A 26,811-nucleotide genomic window follows, 5' to 3' on the forward strand; every position below is an offset into this window, starting at 1 on the left:
TCTGTGAAAAACCTCACCTACTATTCAATTGTGTCTCTGTCCAGCCCCCAGAGGACTAAAGAAAGCCAGAGAAAGAATCGGTATGGGAGCCATGTCACACTATCACCTATCCCTGGGTCCCTGGTGTCTCTGGCATTTGGTAGGCACAGGTAAGTATTTATGGAGTGAAAACATCAATGGACCAGCTAACTCAAATGGCTTCCAATCTGGGTTCTGAGGCCACCTGGAGGGCTGCTAAGGTAATGGAAATAAAGAGAGGAACCAATAATTATTGGGAGCTTATTATGTAGCAGCCACTATTTCTGGCTGTATGCACTTATTCAATTTGCACAGCATAATGAGGAAGATACTTGTGTATTATTATTCCCATTTTACATATAAAAAAATCTGAGACAAATAAATTAATTATCTTGTCCAATAACACCCAGCTAATCAATGGCAGAATTGGGACTTGAATCCAATCCTGACTCCAAAGCTCTTATCCATCAAACTCTATCCTGTCTCTCACAGGTCTTCCTATGTACAGTTGTGCAAGTTATATACTGCAGAACTCTAGAAAGCACAGTTCATGCTGTAGTACACAAAAATAGCATTTCCTAGAGTTAGTGTAATAGATAACCTACCCTGGTGACCCTGTTTTCGTTATTCTCTTACATCTCTGAAAGAGTAGCTCAGAGTAACACAATATCTATGAGACCAAAGGACATAGCTATGTAAAGCACTTGGCATAGTGCTTGGTTCATAGAAAGAACTCAGAGATTGGTAATTTTATTTTTTTAATTGCTTTTGTTGATTTTAAAGATTGACAAAACATCTAGTTCTCTAATTCTAAAAGCCTAGATCTACACTGACCAGTGTGTAGCCATTAGCCCTTTGTGGCTTTTGAGTACTTTAAATGTGGCTAAAGTGCAAAGTATAAAAATATGCCATATTACAAATATTTCACATTAAATCCTCAATAAAATTCTGGCGAATCGGATTCAAAAACATATCAAAAAAATTGTGCATCATGATCAAGTAGGATTCATCCCTGGGATGCAAGGCTGGTTCAATATACGGAAATCAATAAATGTTATTCACCACATCAATAGACTTAAAATTAAGAACCATATGATCATCTCGATAGATGCAGAAAAAGCATTCGACAAAGTACAGCATCCCTTTATGTTCAAAACTCTAGAAAAACTAGGGATAACAGGAACATACCTCAACATTGTAAAAGCAATCTATGCTAAGCCTCAGGATAGCATCATTCTGAATGGAGAAAAATTGAAGGCATTCCCTCTAAAATCTGGAAAAAGACAGGGATGCCCTCTCTCACCACTTCTGTTCAACATAGTTCTCGAAACACTGGCCAGAGCAATTAGACAGACGAAAGAAATTAAAGGCATAAAAATAGGAAAAGAAGAACTTAAATTATCACTATTTGCAGATGACATAATTCTATACCTAGCAGACCCAAAAGGGTCTACAAAGAAACTATTAGAGCTAATAAATGAATTTAGCAAAGTGGCAGGATATAAAATCAACACGCATAAATCAAAGGCATTCCTGTATATCAGCGACAAATCCTCTGAAATGGAAATGAGGAAAAACACTCCATTCACAATATCCTCAAAAAAAATAAAATAAAATACTTGGGAATCAACCTAACAAAAGAGGTGAAAGACTTATACAATGAAAACTACAGAACCCTAAAGAGAGAAATAGAAGAAGATCTTAGAAGATGGAAAAATATACCCTGTTCATGGATAGGCAGAACTAACATCATCAAAATGGCGATATTACCAAAAGTTCTCTATAGGTTTAATGCAATGCCAATCAAAATCCCAATGGCATTTCTTGTAGAAATAGATAAAGCAATCATGAAATTCATATGGAAAAACAAAAGACCCAGAATAGCAAAAACAATGCTAAGCAGGAAGTGTGAATCAGGCAGTATAGCAATACCAGACTTCAAACTATACTACAGAGCAATAGTAACAAAAACAGCATGGTACTGGTACCAAAACAGGCGGGTGGACCAATGGTACAGAATAGAGGACACAGAAACCAATCCACAAAACTACAACTATCTTATATTTGATAAAGGGGCTAAAAGCATGCAATGGAGGAAGGATAGCATCTTCAACAAATGGTGCTGGGAAAACTGGAAATCCATATGCATCAAAATGAAACTGAATCCCTTTCTCTCACCATGCACAAAAGTTAACTCAAAATGGATCAAGGAGCTTGATATCAAATCAGAGACACAGTGTCTGATAGAAGAAAAAGTTGGCTACGATCTACATACTGTGGGGTCGGGCCCCAAATTCCTCAATAGGACACCCATAGCACAAGAGTTAATAACTAGAATCAACAAATGGGACTTACTCAAACTAAAAAGTTTTTTCTCAGCAAAAGAAACAATAAGAGAGGTAAATAGAAAGCCTACATCCTGGGAACAAATCTTTACTCCTCACACTTCAGATAGAGCCCTAATATCCAGAGTATACAAAGAACTCAAAAAATTAGACAATAAGATAACAAATAACCCAATCAACAGATGGGCCAAGGACCTGAACAGACACTTCTCAGAGGAGGACATACTATCAATCAACAAGCACATGAAAAAATGCTCAGCATCGCTAGCAGTCAGAGAAATGCAAATCAAAACCACCCTAAGATACCATCTCACTCCAGTAAGATTGGCAGCCATGATGAAGTCAAATAACAACAAGTGCTGGCGAGGATGTGGGGAAAAGGGTACACTTGCTCATTGTTGGTGGGACTGCAAATTGGTGCAGCCAATTTGGAAAGCAGTATGGAGATTTCTTGGAAAGCTGGGAATGGAATCACCATTTGACCCAGCTATTCCCCTTCTCGGTCTATTCCCTAAAGACCTAAAAAGAGCATGCTACAGGGACACTGCTACATCGATGTTCATAGCAGCACAATTCACAATAGCAAGACTGTGGAACCAACCTAGATGCCCTTCAATAGATGAATGGATGAAAAAATGTGGCATTTATACACAATGGAGTATTACTCTGCATTAAAAAATGACAAAATCATAGAATTTGGAGGGAAATGGATGGCATTAGAGCAGATTATGCTAAGTGAAGCCAGCCAATCCCTAAAAAACAAATGCCAAATGTCTTCTTTGATATAAGGAGAGTAACTAAGAACAGAGTAGGGACGAAGAACATGAGAACAAGATTAACATTAAACAGGGATGAGAGGTGGGAGGGAAAGCGAAAGGGAAGGGAAATTGCATGGAAATGGAAGGAGACCCTCAGGGTTATACAAAATTACATACAAGAGGAAGTGAGGGGAAAGGGGAAAATAATACAAGGGGGAGAAATGAATTACAGTAGAGGGGGTAGAGAGAGAAGAGGGGAGGGGAGGGGAGGGGAGGGGAGGGGGGATAGTAGAGGATAGGAAACGCAGAATACAACAGACACTAGTATGGCAATATGTAAATCAATGGAAGTGTAACTGATGTGATTCTGCAATCTGTATACGGGGTAAAAATGGGAGTTCATAACCCACTTGAATCAAAATGTGAAATATGATATGTCAAGAACTATGTAATGTTTTGAACAACTAACAATAAAAAAACACAAATATTTCACATTAACATTATTATATTAATATGTAAATGAAAACATTTGGGGTATATTTGGTTAATTTTTTAAATTTTTTTTTGCTAGGAATTGAACCCAGGGGAGCTTTTACCCTGAGTTATATCTCTAGCCCTTTTTATTTTTCATTTTGAGGCAAGGTCTTGCTAAGTGGCCCAGACTGGTCTCAAACTTGTGATCTTCCTACCTTACTCTCCCAAGTTGCTGAGAATACAGGCATGTGCTTTTTTAAAAAATACATTCATAAAATTTATTTTGCCTGTATCCTTTTTTTAAATATGGCTACTAGAAACTAAAATTTATGTATAGCTTATGTTTTCTTTCTTTCTGTTGGACAGCACTGTTCTAGTCTGAGTGCCAGCTTTGGTATAGAATAGTGCAATTCCTTCCCAAGGTCAAATGTTATCTTGTTCCATCTTGTTTTAAACCACAGAAGCAACTCTTTTGTTGACATTTGTAGAGTCTATGTCCCACTAGTTTTTCCTGCTTAAATGCTGATGAGTGACCAGGAAACACAGCACAGCCACTCTGTGGTTCTAGAAGATCTCTCTAGCGTTGGAGCTGCAAACAGTTTCACCTGCAGAACCTCCTGCCAGAGCCAGGATCTGTACAAATACATCTCCTGAGTTAGGCACACCACACTTATCAACCTCACACTTGATTGCTTATAAAAATCCTAGCTATTTTTATGAAGAATATTTATTATTCTCATTCATAGGCTCAAAGGGCTGAAAGAGGAGTGCAAAATTACTTCTGAATATGGGCTGTTTGACCATGAAAATGCACTCCAAAGTCAGCCTGAGCAGGAATCAAGCAATTCTTTTTAGTGTATGCTAGGTCAAGGAACAAACCATCTTTAATTTAATAATACTCTAATCACTCGTTAGGACCTCCAGTAAAGCAGACAAGGAGACCCTTTGTAGCCACTGGCTCGAATAATATTCAAGAAACCAGCAACAGGTCCCAAGGGAAGGCTCAACCTGATTTTGAGGCAGGAAGTTCATTCTATATCCCACCCATTCCCTTTCTTCCAGGGCTATCATCTCCACTCCCTTGGTCTCAAGTAGATTCTCCTTTCAGCAAGGAGAAGCTCAACACAGCCATGTTTCCTGCCTCCCAAAGGGCCACATGGACCAGGCAAGGGCTGGGCCAGTGGGGCGGGCAATGATAAGAACCTGCTGCCAGTGCCGATCTTTCATTCCCGGGTTGCAAGCAATGATGAGAATAGGAATGTGCTGCTTGAACTTTTCGATCTTTATCTTGACATTCTCTGCTAAGCGTTTGGGTGCAGGCACATCTGCAAAGGTTTTGATCAATTTATATGTCGTCCTCCACATGTTCCCTATCTCCTCTGCGATTTCCTCAGCATTCCGTAAATAGAGGGGGCCTGAAACAGAAAAGATGGGGTGAAGGAAGAAGGGTCAGTCCATGAAGTAGATGTTTGTCCTGTCTGCCTTTAACTCCCTGAACTTAGGATTGAGCCAGTCAACAGGACATTGGAACACACATGGGCTCTGGGGTGAAACCTCTAGGTAGCCAGTCTAACTTGGCCTGTTATCAAACTTGTCTAAGCCTTGACAGTATTGCCTGCAATACAGGGGTGATAATGGACACCGTGAAGGATGATTGGGAAAGTGACACAAGACAACATGGCACATAACGAATGTACAGCGAAGGCAGCTGTTATGATTTTCAAGTGCTCTCCTAGTAGCATTAAGAGGAGTTCCAACTTGCTGTGAAATAACAGGGAATGCAGGTGAACAGAGTATGGCAGCCCTCTGTGTAGTTCTGGCAATTTCTATATAAACTTGAAATTATTTATAAAACAAAGAATGATACCTTCTTTAAAAAAAAAAAGTGCTTCAGAGCATTAATTTCCTTCTCCATCTTTATTTTTGTAGGGAATCTTTAGCACTTGGATTCCACAGTCAGCCAAAATCTGAGCATGCTGCTGGGTCCCCCTGGACATTTCAAATTAGCATTAACACTTACATCATGATGTTGCTAACTTACTCAAAACCATGTTTCTTTCAGGATTGCCTGGACTAAATGTAGCTTCGTTTATTCAACAGGCTTCATCTACTCAACATTTTTATTGAGTAATCAAAAATTAAAACTAAAAAAAGAAACAGACATGTGGGTACCATCTGTGTACCAGAAACATTGTAGGTGCTGGTTTAGAACAGAAAAGCACCTACATAAAAGGAGTAGCTTCTGCCTAGGAGGGATTGGCCGAATTACCAGTGAATTTACAAGTAGGATGAATAAACTAGGTTTTTTGTTTGTTTGTTTTTGGGGTTTTTTTTTTACCAGGCCACAGTTCCCCCTCAACTGCTGAGGCAGGCACAGAGGACGTGATATATTTGGATTCTCTGCTAGGAATCAGGCTAAGGGCAGACAGCATCTTGTCTGAAGCTCTTTTCCTGGGTGTTTATGAAACAAGGAAACTGACTTCTCAATAAACATTCAACTTCAATTGTAATTAAGGGAAAGAATACTTTTTAAAAATAAACATAGCATTTTAAATATCAAATTGGCAAAAAAACATTTTTCAAAGCTATTCATTCATTACTAGGTTTGTTGGGTACTCTTAAAAATGCAATTAGAAGAATGAATTAAAATGTATAGAAGAATGAATTAAAATGTATAACTTTTCTGGAAGGCAATAACTAAAGTATTCTTTTAAATCTTAACAATTTTGATAATGTACCATCTGATCTAGCCATTTCACATTCAGGAATTCATCCTAAGAAAACCATCCTTGTGGTGTCCAGAAAACACGCAGTAAAGACCTTCATCTCAGTTGTGTTTATAATACTGAAGCATCAGAAATAAGCTAAGGGTCCCCAATTTTATCCTCTGCTCATTCATGCCTTTAATTGTCATCTGCACATCAACTACTCCCTATAAACCACTCCACCAAACCCATCTCCTAAAGTCCATCCCGAGTTAATATTTCTGTTACAGTTTAGATATTAGGTGTCTCCCAGAGCTCATGTGTGAGATAATGCAGGTGATAATGCAGGAGTTTAGAGGTGAAATGATTGGGTTATGAAAGCTTTAACCCAATCAGTGAGTTAATCTCCTCAGGGATTAACTGAGTGGTAACTGAAGGCAGTAGGTATGTGGCTGGAGGGGTGTGCCTTTGGGGTATATATTTTGTATGTGATGAATGGAGTATCTCTCTCTCCTTCCTGGTGTGATGTCTCAAGCCACTTTTCTCCATTACATCCTTCTGCCATGATGTCCTGCCTCTCCTGGGTCCCTGAAGAACAGAGTTGTCCAACCATGGATTGGGACCTCTGAAACCATGAGCCCCCAAATAAACTTGACCTCCTTAAAATCATTCTTGGCAGGTATTTTGGTCACAGTAACTAAAAAGTAACTAAAACAATTTCCATTTGGATGTTTTCAGACATATCAAAATCAACGTATTCAAGTGTGATTTTTCCCTAACAAATTTGTCACTTCTCTGCTCAGTGAAGGCAAAGCCTACCAAATTGCCTGAGCTAGTAATTTGGAAGTCACCTTGGGTTCTCCCCTCTTCCTCCCTGCCCCTTACTCCATATCAGCTCAATCATGAAGTCTTATTGCTTCTACCTTCTCCATTCCACCCTACCTCCAGAGGCTAGAGGAAAAGGTGGCTTATGGTCAATGGCACACTGGCTCTTCTGCCACCTCATCCTCCCTGCTTCTGCCTCTCTTTGGTCCGTGGCTCTGGGCACTGCCCATCCTATCTGCTCTGGCAACAGTTCTGGCACTTAGAGCCACACTTTCCTTTGTTATCATGTCAGAAAATGTTGACTGTGACTGTTTTAACCTGGAGTGTCAGAATTTGATAAAAAGTCCAGCCAGAATATGAATAGCAGACCTTGTTTATTTGTTTCCTATTTTTCCTTTTTTTTTTTTTTTTTTTTGGACTGGAGATTGAACCAAGGGCACTTTACCACTGAGATATGTTCTCAGTCCTTTTTACTTTTTGGGACAGGGTCTCACCGAGTTACCTAGGCTGGCCTCAAACTTGCCATCCTCCAGCCTCAGCCCTCTGAGTCGCTGGGATTACAGGTGCGCACCACTGCACCTAGCATTAGACCTTATTTCAGAACTGCTTGAAAGGGGAACCCCCTTCCCCATCCCCATTCCGTCCCTGTGGAGTGAGAACATGCCATACCATTCATCCATTCCTCAGACTTGGTGCTGAACTCGTAGGCCGTCACCCACAGCTGCTCGTAAGGTACTTTGTTGGTTATCAAGGTTTGCAGAAGGGGGAATGAACTCTTCTCCTTTTCCAACAGCTCTTCCTCTTTATTGATCAACTGCAGGACAAAAAGGGGTTCTGTCTATCAGGGAGGTAGTTCCCTGAACCCTAAAAGCCTCCAGGGAAAGTTCCTTAGCACACTGAAAACCCAGTGGAGGAAGATGCTCCCTCACCTGAGAGTAAAAAGAAAATAAGATACAGACTGCAGCAAGAAGGTCCCTCTACTACCTTCAAGGGCCAGGGCAGCTGAGATCCAGCTGGTAGATACTACAGGAAATTTGCTGCTTGATCCATCATCTTTGTTTCCAATGTACCATGTCCTGGCCTTTTTTCCTAATTTCTGACATGCTTTAGTGGTTTATAAGACTGTTTTCAGGCCTTCCTAGGTGGACTTGCCTCAGAGAACTTTAATGGCTAAAAAAACTTACCAGTTGACCTTTTGAGGAAAGTTACTTTAGTGTCTTCAAGTTTTAGTCTCCCACTTCAAATAGGGATAAATGGGGATAACGAGCCCCAGGAGTTTGCTGCAGACATTAAATGAGATATCATACACAGGAGCCCTTTGCATGTCACTGAGCACGTAATAAATGCTCAACACGTGTAAGCAATTACCCCCATTATTATACCTTCTTTGTGTACGCATATGGCTTACAAAAAAAAGAATCTGTTGTAGGCGTGTAGAAAAAGATAGTTGAAAGTACCAATGAAAGAACTAGTCAATTAATCAATCAATCAATACTATCCACCTGAGAGATGTCATTGGGAAAATATAAAACCAAGAATCAGAATCACCAGAGTCACAAGTCCCCATTCCATGATCCCAAACCTCAAATTCTATCAGCGCCTGATCCAAGTTCTTTGAAAGCTCATGAAGCTTTTCAACGTTGTTCTTCATTTCCTCTGTAGTCATCACTTCCCGCTTCCTAAAGCCTTCCAGTTCCTTGCTGTAGCCTTCCAGTCTTGACTCAAATTCTGAGCACCTGAAAGTAAAAGCCCAGTCACATGGGGATCTTCCATTTAGTGATCTTTCCTTGCTCACTCTGGGAAGAAGTTGATCTGGCATCTGCAGATCCCCCCACTCCTCTTTCTCTCTCTCTCTCTACTTCTCTATTTATCTAAAAATAAATGAAGAAGAAAAAATAAGTTAAACTACCTATAATTCCACCTACAAGATATGGATCAGCTGTGAACCTGTGATTAAACATTTCCGTATGTTTTCCTGTACAGGTAAGCAGGTAAATATGAAAATGTATGTATGCACCTATTGCTTTTCATTTGGATATTATTTAAATATTTATTATTGAGTACTGAATACATTCCAGAACTGGTCTGAGCATCACAAATAAATCTGTGAAGTATGTTATTAAGCTATCTTCATGGAACACATATTTTAATCGTGGGAGACCTAGACGATAAACATGGATGGATGAATGGATAGATGGATCCACAGGAGGATAAAGGTGAAATGAGATATTCCTGATAGTGATAAATACTCTAAAGAAAACAAAACACAGTGGTTAGTGGATCAGTTGGTGGAGGGCTATTTCAGCTAGGGGGATTGGGGCAGCTGTGGGCAGGGAGCATTTACAGAGATTTATCTACTTCATCCATAGGATCAACAAAGCAAATCTCAAACTTGCTTCTCCTTTTTCTTAATCAGGTAGAATAACACTGTGCTTCATGGACAGGGTCTGGAGCCAGACAGGCTTGGTTCAGATGCTTATACCGCCACTTCACAGCTATGTAGACCAGGGCAAGACACTTAAACTTTCCATGCCTCCAAGATAGAAAACAGAGAGAGAAAAAGGTTTTATTTAATAGTAACTTAATATAAAACACTCAGAATTGAACCTGCTACAGAACAACCACTGTACAAGTTCTCACTCACTGGAATGTAAATCTATGAAAACAGCTTTTGCCTCCTTAATTCCTTGTTGTATTCCCAGCACTTGGCAGAGAGAACTGACACGCGGCACACAATCAATATCCGTTGAATAAACAAGGGGAGGTGCCATGGAGAACAGCTTCAGTGACACTCCATAAATTTGGCTATTATCTTAAAAATATTTAATTCTGTTATGGCAGTTTTAATGTTCTTTTTTTTCCTCCTTAGGAGCATGAGAGTTATTTTCAAGTGATTTGAATGATTTGATTTGGGTTTATTTCTAATTGCACTGCGTGGGAAGCAGCCTAAGGATCCCCACCTCCTGGTGTTCTTACCCTGTGTAATAACTCACTTCTTACAGACAGATATGGCAAAAGGGATGGGGTGTCGCTTCCAAGATTAGCTCACAGGAAGACTGACTTCTATCTTGCTTTCTCATTCTTTCTCTTGGTCTCTTTCTCTCTTGTTCTGAAGGAAAACAGCTGCTGTGCTCTGAGCTAGCCTGGGGAGAGGCCCTGTGGCAAGGAATAGATGGCGGTTTCTGGCTAACAGCCCATGAGGAACTGAATCCTACAATATCATGTGAGTAGGTCCAGAAAGAGGTCTTCCCTAGCTAAGCCCTCAGATGAGGGCACAGCCTTGGCTCAGACCCTGACGCCAACTCCAAGGGAGACCTTGAGCCACAGGCTATAGTTAAGCTGCACTTGGATTTATAATCCAGATTCTGTGAGATAATAATTTTTTAATTATTCTAATCTGTTATGTTTTGATATACCTCAATAGATAACTAATGTACATTTTTATATAATTTCTTCTTAGAATTATTTAAGCCCATATGTATATACACATAAATTTGCATATATGAATATAAATGTATATGGGTGTATGTATGTATATTCGAATTTCTATACAATAGTTCACTCAGGCAATTAGGTCAAGTAAATGAGTTGTACTTGTGGGACCACCTGGAGTCCAACAAAGGATAATAGAAAAATTTAAAGATGGTGGATTGGCCAGAATTCTGGCAGGAAATGGGATTATCTCTGATGTTCTAAGATACTTCAACAAAGGAACTACCTACAGAGGTAAAATACTGGTACCGTTAAAAGAACAAAACAGTACATAGTAGGCACCCAGAGACCTTCCTTCGAGGGGAACCCTTATGATCCCTAGGCATGAGGGGACAAGGAGAATTGAAACCCTAGAGCAACTGGCATTGCCACCCAGAGCCCCAGGGCCAAGCAGAGAGGGAAAGGAGAAAAGGGCCCCCAATCCCTCTCCAGCCTCCTGTAGGAGTCTCCACTGGCAGGATCCCACGGATGAGGGAACTGGAGGCCACAGTCCGGATGTCAGCCTCTCAGAGCAGGAGGAGAATGGACAGCAGGGTGAGGTGGGGGCAGCTCAAGGAGAATAACTGGCACGGAAGCCAAAAATTAATGAGGGTTGGAAAAGCAAGCTCAAGCTTCTTGGAGAGGAAACAGGATTGTTTTCATAGAAGACAGATGAAACATGAATATTACTCAGCCCTCCTCCCAGGACGCCCTCAAGGTTAGTTCAAAATTATGGACAGGATGGATGTCTAAGGTCAGCAAGGAGAGGGCTGGGCCAGGGCTGCTTGGCAAGCCTCTTCCAGATGGCTCTTCTGTGGCCTCTACTGCTGAGCCCAGGAACCAGATGCCAAGATCAAGCTGAGAGCCCTCAGAAAGGAGAAGCCCGGCTCTCTTCTCCTCTTACCATAAGTGACAGCTGCTCCCACTTTCCCCAGGGTCCATCCTCACTCCTCTTAAGTCCAACAGCACTTCTGCCTCCAGGGTAGTGCATCCTAAAGTACACCTTCAAGGAGGCAGCAGTCTGGAAGTTCAAAAGCATTCTTCACCCAAAGGGGTCATTGTTAAAAGCGAGGGGGAAGCTGACAGCATTGATGCCCACCATGCACTAGACACCAACCGGCACACTCTGAGCTCATCTCATTTCATCCTTGAACCCAATGTTTGGCTGCAGTGTTATCCCACCCTCCAGATGAGGGATACTGAGGTTCAGAGAGATGATGGAACTTGCTTATGTGCATCTATCTAACTAACAAAATAGTTTTGCTTTGTGGTTAGGCATAAAAGTCAGTTCCACAGGGAAGGCTGTGTATGTGCGTACTCTTTGCTCAGTTTTGCAGCAGATCTAAAACTGCATTGAAACATAGTCTATGAATTGAGAAATATATCTCCTCCACCCATCAGGCTAAGTTCCAGGCTCTGGAGACAGTATTCATGTAGGTAAGGAGAAGGTTGTAAGAGAAAAAACAAAAAGACATTTTTATACTCCCTGGGGAACAGATCTAGGTCTTCTTTTCAAGGTAGGAGATAAACGGGTTTCTCCTCAGGCCAAACTTTCATTCTGTGTAGAGTCTGTCTGTCTGCCTCTCTCATGATCCTGTGGGCTGAACCCCAGGCCTCGCACATCCTAGACAAGTGCTCTGTCATTGAGCTACACCCTCAGCCTGAAGTCTACTTTTATCTACCCCTTTCCTTTCTTGAAAGTATTTACAGTGATTACAGCAGTGAAGTTGGGCAGTGGGAGTCTCATGTGTGAAGAAGACAGGGTAATTGGCATGAATCTGTAGTTCATGGTCCAAGTATTACAAGCTGGTGTGTGTGTGTGTGTGTGTGTGTGTGTGTATCATGTGAAAAACACTTGGCTCCCTTGACTTGACATTGTTAGATTTTTCAGTATGTCTGTATTTTCTCTGTCGCTGGATTAAAATCTTTATTTAATGGCCAAACACATGCATGTCTAGAATAGAACCCATCACATAGTAAAGATCCACAATAAATTCCCATTGACACAGAGTGAATGAAAAAAATGATAATAGCCACATTAGCACTGAACAAGACCAGCTGCAAAACAGTCAATTTCTCAGCCCCCTGCCGTGCCTTTATGTCTCCTGTCTTGATACTGCACAGATCTGTGGTCTCCAACGCCAGGCTGACACTTCTGCTGTTGCTATTGTGGAAGCCGTTATTACATGTCACTATTTTTGCCTATTTCTCTCTGCTCTGCCAAATTCCAATTATTCAAAACAGGGAGGAAAGACATTGGCAGGGGTTACTACAGTGAAGCATGATTAAAGAGAACACCCCTCAGTGGGAAGCCAAAGGAAATTCCTTCTCCACCAACTATCTTGAGTCTTTACCCACTCACTGCTATGGGATGGCAGGTGCTCTATGCAGCACTGGGAACCTGCAGGGAGTGTTATGAAGTCTGGTCTCATTTCCAAAACAACCCCAGACTCTCCCTGTACCTTTTAATCAGGTCCATTTCTGCCTGATCTCTCTTGTTAAGGAGCAGGTTTCGGCTGTTTTCAAAAATATCTTCAATCTGATCTGGCCAGAGGAACAGAGTGCTGTTCAGTTTAATATCCTCTTCTGCAAAACAAAGACAGAGTGCTTCAGGACACTGCCTAGCATGTGGGGAATTAGTTCAGCAAGTCAAAAGTTCAACCAAAGCCAGTGGAGGGTGGCAATGAATGAATGGACCTGTGATGGATGAATGCTAGCCAACATCTATTAAGCACTTACTAAGGGCGGGGCTAGAAAGTAGATAATATTACCATCTTCATTTTTTACAGATAGGACACAAAATGGTTAGACCACGGTTACACTGCTAGAGGTCAGCAGAGCAGAATTTGAATCCAGATCTAATAATCCCCAAAGTCTATGTTCTAACCACTCTGTATTATTGGCTAAGTAGAATCAGAAACCTGGATTGAATTCCACATTTCGAACCATTTACTTCATCTGAATTTTAGTTTCCCTTTGGTTAAATGGCTGTAATGGTATTAAAGCCAGATGCCCTGCCATCATGGTTCCGTCAAATTAAATGCACTGGGTTTCCTTGTACCTTTTGGAGGCAGAGACAATGAGAGAGCCCAGGGTCCAGGGCACAGCTCATGAATGTATGCATGGAATTAGGGAACCCCTTTCCACTTCCAGTACCCATCCTGCTCTCCTGTCAACAGCCCCCGCACTCCTCATACACACTGTGAACACCAGGTGACACGCAGGTGTTCTCAGGTGGAAAGGGGCTCGTGGAGAGCATTCAACTTTTCCCTCAGGGCTTAGTCCTTACTTCAAAACTCTAACTTGACCAAGAAGCCTTCAGGGGTTTTGAACCTTTCTTTCCTTTTTAAGATATGCAGAAGCATAAAGGAAAATAACCTGGTACCCTCAAAGGTGGGACTATATTAAGATTACAGAAAAGTAAAATCTAAGGAGTCTGCATTTGGAATTGACATTTCCAGAAATATCAGACACAAGATGCCCAAGACAGGCATCTAACAGCGACATGTCAAGGTTCTAGATGCATTTTACTTTTGTCTAACAAGATTCCTCTTGTGTGAATCAAATCCCCACAGGTAGGAGTATGGAATTAGTGCCTCCATCTCATGAGGACAGCTGAAAAGCAGCTCTTCTAATATTTGGTGGTAGGATTCCCATATCCTTTTCCCCCTCCAGCTTCTTACTCCTAAAAATATAAGATATTTTATCTTATATGTACATGTGAAAATGTAAATATACATATGCATGTGTGGCCCTGGACTTACGGGGCAAATCTGCATAGTCCATCAGGAACTCCAGCCGCTCACTTGCATCTCTAAGTTGTCTCCTGAGTTTGAACACAGTGACATCACTGGATTTCTTTAAGAATTCAATGAGAAGTACCAGCTCCTTAGTGTTGGCAGGAATCTCACTGACTCTTTCTGCTATGGTGTTGTACTGATTACAAATGCTACAGAAAAAGAAATGGCTGCCATCACCATCACCATCATCACCACCACCACCATCATCGTCATTGACATCAAAAATGTCTTCTTGTAAGACCTGTCATGCTAAGCAGACATGATCCTTATTTAGAGACTACACCATTGTTTTCCAACTTTTCTCTACCTGCAAACCCTTGCTGGATAATATTCACATGCACACCACACTCCAGGGATAGTAACAATGGTAATGGTTTTGTGTAATGACAGCTCTTACAAGGTTCCATGCTCCATGCTAACCATTTATATATATATTAATTATTTAATAATTATAAAAGGTAGGTACTATTATTATCTACATTTGATGATGGAAGAAAGTCAATCTGAGTAACTTCATCCAAAGCAACACAGTTGCTAAGTACCAGATCCAAGATCTAAATTTTGGTTAATTGACTCTAAAGCTCATAATCTTAATGAATAAACCATACCAATTCTCATGAGTAGACCAAAACAGTAAGAATATCACCACAACCAACAACTTCTCACATTTTATGGTAAAATGGAGCACCAAGTTAATTCATAATCACCATCTTAACAGTATAGCAGCAAGTTTATTCTCATATAATGGACCTGAATTCTCTGTCATCCTCACTCTGGGGCAGAAAATACTTGAATTAGAACTTCAGCCTGGTCACTGCTGGAAGGCACAAGTTCTGGTTTTTGATTCTCTGGGTTAATGTAAAATATTATTGCTGTTTACACAGAATGATGATACCTGGAATTGGTCTCCCGATTTACATCCACTTGGTATTGAATCAAACGGTCTTTGAGATTTTGGGCTCTCTCACAGAGATCATAATTTAGGGTCATGGTGTCAAGACAGAACATGGCTAAAGGCACAGTAATGTGCATGGATGCAATTTCACTTCTCCGCTTTTTTATGCCATTGATGTTCTGCAGAAAGGAGCACAATCAGCAGCTTGATTTGACTTTGAGCTTCTTACCCATTTGCCCCCAGCCTCCTCCGGGGCAAACACCAGCCCAATACTGAGACCTATAAACCCTAATGAAACATGATGACTACTCTTTGGATTGACTGTAGCACATATCACTAAGGAATGAAATATCACGAGGGGTTCCTACCTTCACAAAATCATCAATGTCTTGATTTTCTTTCAGGAAAGCAGTGATGTTTTGTTCTGCTGTGTTATCCAATAGATCATTGTACTTTTTGTATACATTTAAATATCTTCCATGTTGAAGAACATAAAATCAAACACACAAATGCAGGTCAACAAATCAGATGAGTCAGAGTGGCCATCAAAGCAGACAATAGCATTAAAAAATGAACCCAGGGGCTGGGGTTGTAGCTCAGTGGTAGAGTGCTTGCCTAGCACGTGTGAGGCACTGGGTTCAATCCTCAGCACCACAGAAAAATAAATAAATCAAATAAAATTATTGTGTATCTACAACTACATTTTTTTAAGAGAACCCAAACCAGGAAAGCAAAATATCAAACTTGGAATTCTGAATTTTGGGGCTTCTAATTCCAATTTGCCAGTTTCTTGCTGCATGAATTTAGTTAGTCTGGGTTCTCAAAACTCAGTGTTCTTCTATTTTAAGGGGAAATTATAATTCATACTTTATAGAATTGTCATAAATCTTAATTATATGTATACACATATAATTGTATACATGTATACATATAGTGATTAATACTATGCTTACAGTGAATGTATAGTAAATATTAGTTTCCCTCCATCCTTCAAAAATTCTATGTCTAATTTTTTTTTTTTTTTGCACTGCTGGGATTGAACTCAGGGCCTCACACATGCTAGGCAAGTGCTTTACCACTGAGCCACATCCCCAGCCCCTCTATGTCTAATTTTAAGATGAAAATTTGGAGTCAATTAACCTAAAATATACTAAAATAAAAATTATCTATTTTAAGACCCCAACAAAGTGGCTGAACAGATTTTCCAATGTTGACATTATATTTGGAATAGTCTGTCTTGAAATAAGTTTAAATTAAAATTAAGGTGTTACTAAGTAAACAGAACTCGCTGGAGCCACAAGTTTCCAAGTGTTGGACAACACGTCAGAGACTCTGAAACTGAGATGCAGAGAGAAACCCATGGAACTGTCAGTCCAGAAAGATAAACTGTACAAATAAGTCTCCATGAACAGGGAAAACATGTGCTTCAAATAAAGTCCTCACATTAAATTCCTGAGGGCAGCACTTCCAGATTCTGAGACAATGACTTTCAGTCAAGTTTAGTTCTTTTCTCCATTAGAGGCGATTTGGGCCTGCAAGGGATATCTGGCCATGTTTGGGGAACTTTGGGTGGTTCCTGTTGACATTTAGCAGGTAGCAGCTGGGGATGCTGCTAAGCATCTTACCACATAAAGCACAGCCTCCCATGATACAGAATTGAAAGATTCAATAGAGCACAGTAAAGAAACCTGGGGTTCCCAGAATAGCCAAAGCAATCCTTAGAAGAAGAGTGAAACAGGAGACATCACAATACCAGACCTTAAACTATACTACAGAGCTCTAGTAACAAAAAAATGGCATGGTATTAGCACCAAATAGACAGGTAGACCAGTGGTACAGAATAGAAGACAAGAGACAAACCACATACATGCAGTTATCTCATACTAGACAAAGGCACCCAAAACATACATTGGAGAAAAGATAGCCTCTTCAACAAATGGTGCTGGCAGAACTGGAAACCCATATGCAGCAAAATGCAAATAAACCCTTATGTCTCACCATGAACAAAACTCAACCTTTGTCAAAGTGGATCAAGGACCTAGGAATTAGACCAGAGACCCTGCACCTAACAGAGGAAAAAGTAGGCCCAAATTTTCATCACTTCAGATTAGGACCTGACTTCCTTAACAATATTCCTAAAGCATAAGAAATAAAATCAAGAGTTAATAAATGGGATGGACTCAAATTAAAAAGCTTCTTCTCAGCAAAAGAGACAATCAATGAGGTGAAGAGAAAGCCTACATTTTTGGAGCAAATTTTTGCCACACGCACATCAGATAGAGCACTAATCTCCAGGATACATAGAGAACACACACACAAAAAAAAATACCCCCCCCCAAAAAAAACCAACACAATCAATAAATAGGCTAAGGAGCTGAACAGATACTTCTCATGTTCAACATCTCTAGTAATTAGAGAAATGCAAGTCAAAACTACTCTAAGATTTCACCTCACACCAGTCAGAATGGCAGTCATTAAGAATACAAACAACAATAAATGTTGGTGAGGATATGGGGGAAAAGGCACACTCATACATTACTGATGGGACTGCAAATTGGTGCAACCAATCTGGAAAGCAATATGGAGATTGTGTAGAAAATTTGGAATGGAACCACCATTTGACCCAGCTATCCCACTTCTTAGTCTATACCCAAAGGACTTAAAATCAACATACTATAGTAAGGCAGCCCAATCAATGTTATAGCAGCTCAATTCACAAAGCTAAACTGTGGAAGCAACCTAGATACTCTTCAATAGATGAATGGATAAAAAATTATGGTATATATACACAATAGAATATTACTCAGCATTAAAAGAGGATAAAATTATGTCATTTATAGGTAAATGGATGAAGTTTGAGAATATGATGCTAAGCGAAGTAAACCAATCCCCAAAAAACCTAAGGCCAAATGTTCTTTCTGTAAGTGGATGCTGATCCATAATTTGGCAGGGGTATGGGAAGAATGAAGGAATCTTGATGGGGCAAAGGGGAAGGTGAGGTGGGGATGGGGCATGGGGACAGGAAATATGGTGGAACGAGATGGACATTATCACCCTAGGTACATGTATGACTGCACAAATGGTGTGATAGGATATTGTGTACAACCAGAGAAATGAAAAGTAGTGGTGCAATTGTGTACAATGAATCAAAATGCATTCTACTGTCACATATACCTAATTAAAATTAATTAATTAAAAAAAAGAAAACTTGGGTTAAGCACTGTCCCATGGTAATTGTTAATAACACTCCTTCTACATCTCAGTTTGGAAGTGACATTATGTGATTACACTAAAATAGTCACTGCTTGTTCACTTTATGTTAACAGCTGTGAGATGTTCTACCATGGGGTGATGACAGGATTCTGATAACTGCTCCTCAAGCCCTCTCCCTTAAATTCCCCATTCCAAAAATCTCTGAGAAAACAAAGTTGCATCAGATACTCATTTGGAAGCAAAACCTGGCCTAAACTGAAGTGAGGCTACTGATGTGAATATTTGCAGGTTTCACAGCAGAAATATGAATATGTTGCCCTAGACCTTGCAGAAGCTGCAACTAATATGTGATGGATGACTTTCTTAAAATCCAGAAATTTTTTTAATGCCCAAATCCATCTGAGCCCTTGGCTTTCAGATAATGGAGACAGATCTGCAGTTTCATTCAAATCCTGGCACTTCTGTTTATTTATGGGTTAACACCAGGAAAGTTACAGTTTCCTCATCTATGACATGGGGCTAAACAGTAATACCCATGCAAGTACTGGCAAGTCATTTTATGTACGTGTTTAGGTTTGTGGAAATAGGAATTGCTTGTTTGATGATAGTTAAGAACCAAAACCACAAAGACTGTGTAATACAGTTATAGCTCAATGAACTTACTTGTGGGGGCCAACTTGATTTTTCTGAAATACGTCAAAAGTTTGATCCACAAAATCAGAAACAAGTTTTTCTTTACTGTCCACTGTTCCAAGGATCAGGTTATATCCCTTCAACTCTGGGAACAGGACAGACTCCACCTAGAGAGCAGAAAGCACTTTTAGACATCACAGGACATCACAAGAAGGGAGATAATACCAAAATGCAAGATTTCTAGCAATGGACTTGTTTCCAGGGAAGCCAGCTCATTCTCCCTCTATTCCCTCTCAGGCAGTGCAGGAACCACCCTGCTGTTCCAGCTACCTCCATTCTCTCCTCCCTTCTTGCCTGGATCACTCCCCCTTTTTTTTTCCCCTTTTAATTAGGCATTATAGTTATGCACAGTAGTTGGGTTCATTTTGACAAAGTCGTACACAGTGGAATTTGATTTACTCCATTTCACTGCCGTTCCCCCCACCTTTCCCTCCTCTCCTTCATTCCCCCATTCTTCTTCTGCTCTACTGATCTTCCTTTCACTCATTTATTTATTTATTTTTGATTGGTGCTTTTTACATGCACATAACGATGGAATTCCCTGTGGTGTATTTATCCATGTTCCTAGCATAATTTTATTACATTCACTCTGCATTTCCTCCCCTTTTCTGTCCCTCTCCCCCATCCCTCTTGATCTCCTCCTTCTACTCCATAAGTCACATTTGATTATATGGGAGTATTCTGGAAGTCAGTTTATGAAACCCCAGGACGAAGCTTTAACTATAACATCTGGGGGCTCGTCCGGGATCCATTTCTTCCCTACCCTCACGCCAAATTTGCTTCCAAAGACGGGCCTTTGGACCTCGACCTGGGAGTAGAGAGGAACTCCTGAGAGACGTTCCACCGCTTCACTCGGAGGACGACTCCAATCCGTCCTTGCCTATATCTTTATGATTGGATTACTCCTCTTTCAGTACCCTGTTCCTTTCAAGTCTCATGTTTTTAGAGAGTCCTCGTGGGCCCCCAGGAGACCCTGGGTTTCCCTAAAAGTTCACCTTCTGCTGTGGCAGTTCTCCCACGCCCTAGAGAGCAGTCTGTGAAACTGAAAACAGGAGCAATCCTGTCCTTTCCAGGTAATTAATTGTGACATTCTGCTCTTTTCTCTGGCTCTCTGATCTTGGATTCCTTGGTCTTGACATCACCCTCAGTGCTCCCTCTGGGCACTTCTCTGACTTGGCATTCCCTGGCACATTGAGGAAGAGGACTCACCCATTAGGAGAGAGACTGTCCCTTGGCCCTCCTCCACAGCCAAGTATAATTTTGCCTCAGTATGAAAGTAATGCAGCAACATGACAGCTAACAATGCTTTAAATTCTAAGCATTGCATTTTAGTTTTATAAACATTCCCTTATTCACTCAGCTTCATTTTACTTCTGCGTCTCATTCAAATTTTTTGCATCAGTCAGGATCAGAGCATCCTTTCCCTCAGTTATACTGCCGAGACAAACAACTTCTAACATTTCCTTTTACTTTCTTTAGTAACTCTCACCAATATGCCTCTATCCTGCACCTTGAATGCTATTTATTTTATTTCCCAAAGTTTCTTACTGAATTTTCTGCCCCCTTTTCCCCCACCAAAAACTTAGGTTTAATCATAAATAAAGCCAGACTGGTAGGGAAAGGGGAAACTGCCAATCTGTCACTGCTCTTAGATGTAGTTGGTAGCTATTCAACCTAAGAAACTGTCATTTGATTTTTCATTGTTAACTAGAACAGCCAGAAGCACTCAGAGAGGGAGCCGTACTATGGGTAGACATCACCCTGGAGGGAGAACTCCGAGACCTTGTGCTTTTTTCTCATGGTTTGGTGCAATAGCTTTCAAACCTGGCACAAATCTGTCCCCTAGGAGGTTGTTTTCATGCCATTACAATCCACTAAGTAGGGGGGTGGAGGGTGGCACCAGCTTCTGCTAGGCCTTCCTCAGCAGCATCCCAGCTGCTGGCTCTCCTGCCCCAGCTGCTCGAAAACATCACCCAGCAACAGCAGGGAAGGGGCCTTGAGTAGGGTGTATTTTAATCAGGTCCAAGCCCCACACTTATCATTTCAAATCACAGTCTTTTCTTTCATTTCCTTCCTAGGAATCCTGGTTACAGGCAAGCTGCCCTCTTTCACCCACTTCTGCACACCCAATTTTCATGTTCACCAAGTTTGGTTGAGATCAAAACTCCTTTGCTGCAGTCAGCTGGAACCTTTAGCTTCACAGGCTTCCCTACACACCTCTTCTCTAATCTTGATTTCTTAGAACTCTCTAAGTACAGGATTATCAAGAGAAGAGGACTCAAACATGTGTAAGTGTATATTCTGAAGAGAACAAGAAAGAAAGAAAAAACAAGAATCCCCAGCTCCCTCCCCATGTGGGTCTGGACACAGGTCCTCTTATCACACCAGACACCTGGAGGGAATCAGACAGGTGTTAAACAATGTGGATGATCCTGTCTAATGGCAAACGTTTGCTCATAACTGTCCGTATCTGATTAGCAATTCCACCCTGAGAAGTAAATGGGAAAGGGCTTGGGCCAGGAAGGGGAGATTTCTCTCTGGAAGTCTACAAGGCAAAGAAACAAACCAATGGGAACTTCAAAATGAAATCAAATCCAGTTTTACAAAAATTCCTGTCAAGTTCATGGCAAGTGATCCATAATGAATTATTAGCCTGAGTTGGATATGGCTTGGGACACATCTGCTCCTTGGGAGTTGGCAATCATGGAAGGGACTATACTCCCTCAAAAACAACTCTTAATGCCCTTACTAGAAGCACAGTCCTGGGCTGCATGGACCTTTCTTTATGGCCCACACAATCTTTCTGGGAGTTAAAGGGGTATATTCAAGATATATTCCCAAAGTAAAATTTCCTAAGTGAATACCACACCCATTATGTCTTGTACTATCAACCACTTAAACATTTTATTCAGGAATAAAGATACAAGTGAGGATTAAGTGAATAAATACTATACCTTGGGGATCCCATTAGAGTTCTTAATAATTTCCAAGAAAGAATTCTTTATCAATTCCCAGCATGCATCAAAAGTTGGATTAAATACAATATTGGGCTCCTGGACTTCAAGTTTGATCACAATTAGCTGGGGTATGAAGAAATTCATCTCTTGGTAGGGCTCTGTGAAGTCATTTCCATCCTTCAGGAGATATAAGGCATGACAAATGTCACCATATTGGGCCTTTCAAAGTCAGGGGAGTGAAAGTCATGCATTCACAGTCTACCTGAGCACCAGGGAGGGAAGTGAACCATACCAATACTACGCATGTTTAAAACACAGGCTCCGCATCGCCTACACCACTCTGAGCTCCTGCTCCTCCCCTTTCTCAAAACCCTTGTTTGGTATTGTTTATTTTGCTTAGTGTTTACTGCACTCTAATTTCTAAATCCTTCCCATCCTTCAAAATTCAGCTCTGGGAAGCCTCCCTCCCTGGATAAAATCTCCTGCACTGCTGAACTTCCATATTTCCACTTCCTTCATAGTATTTATTTTTATCTTCAGCAAGATTTTAAACTTAAAGGTGGAATCTACATCTGATCCATCTCTCTCCTCCAAAATATCCAAGACAATATTTGGCATGTAGTAGGTGCTCAACAAAAGTTATTTAACTGAATCCCAAAGCATGGATAATTATCTATACACCCCAAACGGCACTGCTTATGAGTGTATGGTCTATTTCAGATGCTCAAAACATCAGTCTTCCTAAAACAGAAATATTGACTTAAAGGTATTTCTAATTTTATTCAAAAAAGTTGATAAGTTTCATAAATTAGAGTGCCTAATGAAATTTCCTTAGGGAGCTGTAAAGGACTTGTCCAGTAATTAAAGATCTCTAGATTTAAAGTAGAACATTTATTGCACATCTACTGTGTGTCAAATACTCATAAATTTCCCCTTTCTTCAGACACATAACTTTTACTTTTTTCTCTGAGTGGAATTTTAGAGTGAGATTTCTCCCCCCATCTGGGTTTCTTCTGCTTGGCAAAGTAGATGCTTCTAATGACATCTACAGCGTTGCCCTCCAGCTTAGAGAGCTAACATGGCAGTCACAATTCAGCAGCGTTGTTTTCTATATTTGTTAGCCAAAGGTCCATTATTTACTTTATTTGGAAAAATACTTAAAACTTCGTTTTTATTAGTCTTTTTAAGGTGAAATACGAACATGGTGACAGAATCTACAAGACTCTTCTCCTTGATTCCTAGGCTGTATCTCAACTGAGGGGAATTCTGTCGTGCTTTGAAAACTAGGACTAAATTTCTATTTTTATTTCATCAAAGCAGTTTCATGAAGAAAGTTACTAGCTAGGTCAACAGAGCCTTTTCTTTCTGGAGGGTTCCCCTTTCAAAGAACTGAGTCACTATAGTCAGTGGATACACACAACAGTCCCTAAATATCAAGCCATGGGTTGATATCAGACCTTTTCAACTCCTTCCTTGTACCCGAGATGATAAAAAGTGCCCTCAAACATATTGTAAGAAGCATGTGTTCTGTTTTATGCAATCTTTTCTTTAAAATTTCTTAACAACTTCTCAATTTGGGTAGATGTTACCAATTATCTCAGGATGGTTTACTGTGTATTTAGACAAAATTTTTGTAAACTAACAATGGCCCATTGTGGTTCCAATCCAGAACTTTACTTTTGGGCTGGGTTTACCAGCTGAAGACATACGTGATGGTATCCTGGTTCTAACAAGGTCGTTTTCCTTCGAGAGGACGCAGTGTGGATTCCCAGCGTACCTGGTGTATCATGAACAGGGCAACGAGGTCCTCGAGGGACTTGATGACCAGCTCTCTGAGCTGCAGTGACATGAAGGAAGCAACCGAAGCAAAATATTCCTGGATGTTTCGAGAGGAGTCATAGTCACTCTTGGGAGCAAAGCGGATCCAGTGTTCTTTTTGTGAGACAAAAAGCTGGGCACAGGTAGGGATCCACCTGCAGAGAAAGAAGGGCATCCATGTAAGAAGCTTTCTGAGCTCCGAGAAGCCCTCTCTGCCACCCCTCTGCTCTCTGCAACCAGGCAGTTGGCTCATTTCCTACTAAGTGGCCTTGTAAATTGGTCATTTCATAACTCTGGTTGCTTCACCTGCAAACACCTCTTTCCTGGAAGCAAATAAGATTTAAATTGAGAAGCTGTTCTTCCACTGACCATACCCAAATGCACAGAGGGTGTGGGTGGCAGGTCCTGCTGAAAGTCTATAGCTTCTTCTTTATAATCACAGATGGGGTACAGTGGCTTAAAGAACTAGAATGTTCTCTCTCTAGCAGGCACTTGGCCTCTGATTTAGATTTTGCAGATAGAAAGAAAAGAAAGGAAATAAACTTGGGAGAAAAAAATCCATTGTGACAGTGGATACTCAGAGTTGTGAGTAGAAATCAGACTTATTAGTTCAAATCACAGTCTTTTCTTTCATTTCCTTCCTAGGAGTACTTGTTACAGGCAAGCTGCCCTCTTTCACCCGCTTCTGCACACCCAATTTTCATGTTCACCAAGCTTGGTTGAGATCAAAACTCCTCTGCTGCAGTCAGCTGGAAACTTTGGCTTCACTCAACAGGTGGTTATGAGACTTCTTATGCACCTCCCTCTGGGGAGTGGGGCTTTGGCACCAACCGTGTTTGGCTGGCTGGGAACTTGATTCAAAAACACTATCCAAAGTTCTTTGCAACTGAGAAGGCCCAGAGGAGAGGGCCAAGTACAACACCATCTTCATCATTCAGAAGAAGAAATGGGTGCCTTTTTTTTTTTAATCCCACTTCTCCCAATTTCTACTTCACAGTGGGAGCCACTGGGTATTTCATCCTATCATGTTTGTTCTCTGACCTACTCTAACAATCAGAGAAGTATCTAGCAATAATCACATCTGTGAAAATAATACTTAAGATTAATTGAGCTACTACTATGTGTCAACAATGACCTATGCATTTTCTCTGATAATCAGTGGGTATTTATTATCACCATTTTACATAAAGTCATGTCTCTTACTCAGGATATAGACCTAAGTTGCTGAGGTTGGTCTTGAACTTGAAATCCTCCTGCCTCAGCCTCCCATGCTTTTGCAAAGGGAAAAAAATCTGTCTAAGCATCTGAAAACCCTCTAACTTTGCAACCTTGAGGCTCTTCATCTGCACCATCTGAATAAAAGTATTCAAATACATTGTCCTATAGCCCACTGAAGACTAAAGGATTCAGAGGAAGGAAATGAGAGTGGTATCCTCATAAGGAAGAGCAACAAGAGAATTTCCAAAAGGCAGAGGGAGCCTGGGAGCCAGGGGCAAAGAGCAGTTATACATGAGGCTTCCAGGGTAGGGGAATATGGAAAGAAGGTGACCGAGAAACATGTCAGTGGGAAGTCACTAGGGTCTGTGCAACCCCCAGATGGGAAACAAATTTCCATTTTTGAATGTTCCATCTTTAGGGGGCTGTGGTGCAGCCCCATTCAGAGGCCAGGCACTGACTTGGTGAGGAGAACTTGGCGAGCTTCCAGGCAGTGGTTCTGGATCACTTCCCAATATTCGCTCGGCTGCAGAGGCAGTTTCCCTTCCAGTATTTCTGCTGTTCGCACGAACCTGAGGTCTTTAAATCTGCCAAAAGAGAGGGAGAAACCTCCTAAGCTGAAAAAGCCAATAATGAATTTTACAGGAAAAGTTCAAAGGGCAAATGCTCTTATTTTTCAATGAGAAGAAATTGAAGCAGAGTAAAACTCATTTTAAAATTTTTGTTCTGGACATTTAACCCAGGGGTGCTTTACTACTGAGCTACAACCCCAGTCTTTTTTGTTTTGTATTTTGAGACAGAGTCTCACTAAGTTGCTGAGGTTGGCCTTGAACTTGAAATCCTCCTGCCTCAGCCTCCCAAGCTGCTGGGATTACAGACGTGTGCTACCACACCTAGCAAAACTCATTATATCCTAAAAACCTGCAGCTCTAGTCTTTTGGCTAGTCCAAAAGAATTCTTTCAAAGAGGAGACTGATGAGTTCACTCAACAGGTGGTTAGGAGCCTTCTTACACACCTCCCTCCGGGGAGTGGGGCTTTGGCACCAACAGTGTTTGGCTGTCTGGGAACTTGATTCAAAAACACTATCCAGGGGCTGGGACTGTGGTTCAGTGGCAGAGCGCTTGCCTAGCACATGCGAGGCCCTGGGTTCCATCCTCAGTACCACATAAAAATAAATAAATAAAATAAAGATATTGTGTCCAGTTACAACTAAAAAATTTTAAAAAACACTATTCAAAGTTCTTTGCAACAGAGAAAGTGCAGAGGAGAAGGACAAGCACCATCTTCATCATCCAGTGGGCTTCACCCCAACCTCAGTGTGGCCTCCGGGGTGACCTACTTAAGGCAATGCAGAGGACTGCCTTGATTGGAGCCACTGGGACAATGAAGAAAGGCCCACTCGGGAGGAGACCTGAAGGTCTCTCCACCATCAGGGGGGTCTTTTTGTTTTTCTTAAGTATATCTCCAATTTTTTTATTGATTCTTTTTAGTTATACATGACAGTAGAAGCCACTTTGATAATATTATAGTTGCATGGAGTATGTCATTCTAACTAGGGCCTTGGGGATGTCCACATGGGATTCATCACGGTTTACTCCTATATGTACGTGGGAAAGTTATGTC

At 41.0% G+C, this 26,811-nt stretch overlaps 1 protein-coding gene across 1 annotated transcript in view; it reads right to left on the minus strand.

Moving 5' to 3' along the window:
• DNAH3 (dynein axonemal heavy chain 3) overlaps positions 1-26,811 on the minus strand; it is a gene marked incomplete at both ends in the record, with an annotated part of 147,975 nt that overhangs the window by 106,176 nt on the left and 14,988 nt on the right. Inside the window, 11 exon segments of the mRNA XM_081298257.1 lie at positions 4,799-5,010; positions 7,795-7,939; positions 8,708-8,861; positions 13,059-13,182; positions 14,361-14,545; positions 15,292-15,470; positions 15,660-15,765; positions 19,168-19,304; positions 22,152-22,331; positions 23,932-24,127; positions 25,649-25,774. Coding sequence (XP_081154383.1) covers positions 4,799-5,010; positions 7,795-7,939; positions 8,708-8,861; positions 13,059-13,182; positions 14,361-14,545; positions 15,292-15,470; positions 15,660-15,765; positions 19,168-19,304; positions 22,152-22,331; positions 23,932-24,127; positions 25,649-25,774 — 1,744 coding nt within the window.

The sequence above is a fragment of the Spermophilus citellus genome (assembly GCF_964194105.1).
Source record: "Spermophilus citellus genome assembly, chromosome: 6".
Classification (NCBI taxonomy): Eukaryota; Metazoa; Chordata; class Mammalia; order Rodentia; family Sciuridae; genus Spermophilus; species Spermophilus citellus.